Genomic DNA, 3,514 nt, shown 5'->3' with positions numbered 1-3,514 from the left:
TTTCTTCCCTCACCTCCCACCAAGTCTGATTGATTCTAACTCTGAAACATTTCTTGGATCCTTCCCTACCTCTCTTCCACTACCATAGCTCAACCTCAAGATTTCAGCATCTTTCACCTATACTACCATTAGCAGTTTCCTAGTTGGACTCCCTGCCTCAAGTCTTTCCCTTTCTTTGCCTCAATCTAGCCCCAATTGTGACAACCAAAATATTTTCAGCGCTGACAAATGTTCCCTGGGAGTCAAAGATGCCCTGGCTGAGGGACACCTGGGTGGCTCAGTCCGTTAAGTGCCGGACTGGATCTCAGGGTCATGAGTTAAGCATAACAGCCAGTGTGGAGCCACTTTAAAAAAAAAAAAAAAGGCGGGGGGGGGGGGGGGAGAAAAGAAAAAAATGAAGATGCCCTGTCTGAGAAATACTCCATCAAGTTGCTCTCGTAACAACAGCACTTATCCTGTAAGGCTGTAGGCATAATCAATGTCCATGCAACAAAGCAAAAAGCTGATCAACATAAAGCTGAAACTTACAACCCTGATCTTAGGATCACCATGGTTTAAATAAGCTAACTAAAAAAGAGCTAAAATATTCTCTCTTAAAAACCCCTTTGAATATGCAGACATAAATCATCACCTTACTTCAAGTCTGAATTGTGAAGTCAGTACATTCTGTGAAAGTTCAACCATATTAAATTCGTATTTAAGCTTCCGGATATTAGAAAATTGTGACAATTTAATAAAAATGCTTTTGTGATTGGTCTCCTCGGAAAGTGATGGAAATAGGACCCTTCCTAGGCAGCTATTGCCTAAACTTAAGATTGTAAGCTACTTTGAACAGTATTCTCATAAATATTTCTAGAAAAAAAGTTATATATATATATCTCTCTCTCTCTCAAAAAAAAAAAAGCGCACATTCTTAGGTTTGAAAAAACAGATACACTGCTTTTAATTTTCCATAATGATTATATCCCTACAGAACCAAAGATACAACCAAGATAATCCCTCTCAGAGGTGGTAAAAAAAGGAGATGACAAGATATCTAAAACAAACAAACAAACAAAAAACCCTGGTAGGTGAAACTGTAAAGGCCAGGCCTAGCAGTGCAGTAATAATACCACGGGAGAGAGCACCTCCTACCACAAACGTCTCAAGTGTGAACACTGTCCAGACGCTTACCTTCAGTCGCTTGATCATTTCATCGGTGGTGATCTTGTCGGTGATCTCCTTTACCCCCGGAGGGTAAGCGATCTTCCCGTCTGCACTCACGACGCCACAGAGGGCAGTGGCAGGCTTGGGCTGCGCGGTGAAGTCCATCCTGGGGGACAACTTTTCTTTCACAGTCCTCTACCGGCCTCTATCGGTCAGAAAACAAAAGTTCAGCGAGAAAGGGGAGACTTTGTAACCTCTTTTTTCATTTCAAAAATCTCTAATCTGCAAAGGGCCCTTTCTCCACGGAGGCCGGGGACTCGGCGGCGGCCCCGCCACTCGCCCCTCCCCGGGCCCAGCCCCCGGCGGCCGCCCCGCCACCCCCACTCACGCGGGCCCCGCCGGCCCCGGGCCCCAGGGGCTCTCCGGCACCAGCCGCCGCGGCCGCGGGGAGCGCCGAGCTGCACCAGGAGTTTCCCATTCCGCCTCTCACAATGAAACCCACCCCGACGCACCGAGGTCCGGAGTTCGGCAGCCTCCCGAGCCCGGCGAGGCCCTCACGGCCCCCGCTCGGTCGGAGAGAAGCCCCGAGCCCCCGCCCGGCCGGTCCCCTCCGGGAGAGGAGCCGCGAGGCCTATAGGGCTCGGCTTAGGCCGCAAAACTAGGGACCCGAACGGACCCGCACGCAGCGGCGGCTCCGGGAGACGAACGCCTCTGCCGGGCCGCGCCTCAGGACCCCCGGCGTCCCCGCCACGCTCCCGCCCCTCCCCTGTCCCGCGGGAGGGGAAAACAAGCCGCCCTCCACCCCAAACCCCACGCCAGGAAGCGGCTGACGCGGCTCCGCACTTCACATTTTGTTCCTTCAACTTCGGCTGAGGGACCCCGGCGGCTGCTCTCGCCCCCGACCGCTCGGCGCCGTCCAGCGCTGCCGAGGCCTCACTGGCACCTCGGGCAGCCCCGCCGGGCCTCGGTCCCGCGCCCCCCACTCCGGTCTCCCCTTCCGTCCCCTCCCTCCACCAACCGAGGGCGGGAGCCGAGCCGCCGCCGCCTTTACCTCCTCCTCCTCATGCGGGCGGAAGGTGCATCGAGCGCCCGGGCCTCTGTCAGGTGGTTGTGCCGCCGCCCCTCGTCGGGCTGCACACAAAGCGGCTCCGCGGGTCCCGCCGCCGCCGCCGCCGCCGCCGCCGCCCGCCCCGGAGCGGCGCTGGGGCTGGCGGTGCCGAGGAGGAGCAGCCGCCGCGGGGGGAGACGCGGGGCGAGTGTGCGCTGGGCGGGGAGACACTGCCGCTCTCCGTCTGGCCGAGGAAGAGCAGCCTCGGAGAAGGCTCCTCCGGGAGCGGGAGCGGGAGCGGGAGCGCCCGCGTCCGCCCGGGACCCCCGCGGCCCGCCGACCCACCCGCACCTCGCGCCGGCCGGGTCCGCCGACCGGGACCCGGACGCCCCTCGCAGCGGCGCGCGCCCGGCCGTCCGTGCCCCCGGGAGCCGGCCCCTCGCGCACACACCAGCCGGTCACGCGAGCGGTGCGAGAGCACGCGAGAGCAGGGAGCGCGCCTCGCTCCCTCCCCTTCCTCCGCCGGCCGAGCCTCCGCCTCCCTCGGGCCCGAGGCGGCCGCGCGCGGGGCGGACAGCGCCGCCACCCGGTTGGCGCCAAGACTCGCGGCGCAGAGCGCCTCTGGGAGCCCTGGACCCGAAGGGCGAGCGGAGGAGGGGCCCCTGTGGCGGGAAGCGGACCGGGTCCCGGAGGCCCTCGTGAGGGAGCGCAGGCAGGGCGGACCGAGCCGTACGTTACGCCGCGAAGAGGAGTTCAAGACTCTTCGGGGTCATCCTGAAGAGACGGGGGCGGAGCTGCTTGCAAGACGGTTAATTACTCGATGAAAATGAACTGATTTCCTCCCCAGGGACAGAAGAGCTGCAAACTGAGGAAAAAGTTTTACCACATGGCACAACGTGAGCTGCTCGTTCCTGTTCAGACAACCACCGGGGTTTTTGCCTTCTCCTCTTTGGATTTCTAAAATCGATATTTTGAAAGCTGCAAAATATGAAGGTAGCTTTTTTTTTTTTTTTTTTTTTTTTTTGAGTCCAGTAGTTCTCCAAGAAGGGCCTGAAACGTAGGTTCCTGGGCTCCACTCCCAAACCTAGAGAATGAAGATCTCTGAAGGACACCCAGAAGGAAGCATGTTTACAAAGTAGCTGGATGAATATGGAAATAATATTTTTTTGAGGTTTTAAATACACCCGGAACAACTTTTCCTTTCATCCATAGGAAAACCCAATGCACCGGGTTTCAGCAGTTTAATATTAAAAAAAAAAAAAGAAGAAGAAGCAAATGAATCTCAGTTGCACATGTATGGGAAGATGAAGTCGAAAAAAA

At 57.0% G+C, this 3,514-nt stretch overlaps 1 protein-coding gene across 4 annotated transcripts in view; it reads right to left on the bottom strand.

The window, feature by feature from the left end:
* PDS5A (PDS5 cohesin associated factor A) overlaps positions 1-2,338 on the bottom strand; it is a 152,092-nt gene extending 149,754 nt beyond the window's left edge. For 3 of the 4 annotated variants that reach the window (XR_013368760.1, XM_077879064.1, XM_077879051.1), the window contains exons 1-2: positions 2,198-2,338; positions 1,174-1,351 (exon numbers count right to left, since the gene is read on the bottom strand). Coding sequence is in view for 2 of the 4 variants with exons in the window: in XM_077879064.1 (XP_077735190.1) it covers positions 1,174-1,311 (138 nt within the window). In the remaining 2 variants the exon portion in view is untranslated. Of the gene's footprint in view, positions 1-1,173; positions 1,352-1,989; positions 2,128-2,197 lie in introns of those variants that run through there. The other variant, XR_013368764.1, reaches the window with a different exon arrangement.
* Positions 2,339-3,514: the final 1,176 nt, after the last annotated feature.

This window comes from Canis aureus, chromosome 2, assembly GCF_053574225.1.
Source record: "Canis aureus isolate CA01 chromosome 2, VMU_Caureus_v.1.0, whole genome shotgun sequence".
NCBI classification, from domain to species: Eukaryota; Metazoa; Chordata; class Mammalia; order Carnivora; family Canidae; genus Canis; species Canis aureus.
The sequence above is the reverse complement of the archived record's forward strand: the minus strand, read 5'-3'. Positions and strand labels throughout refer to the sequence as shown.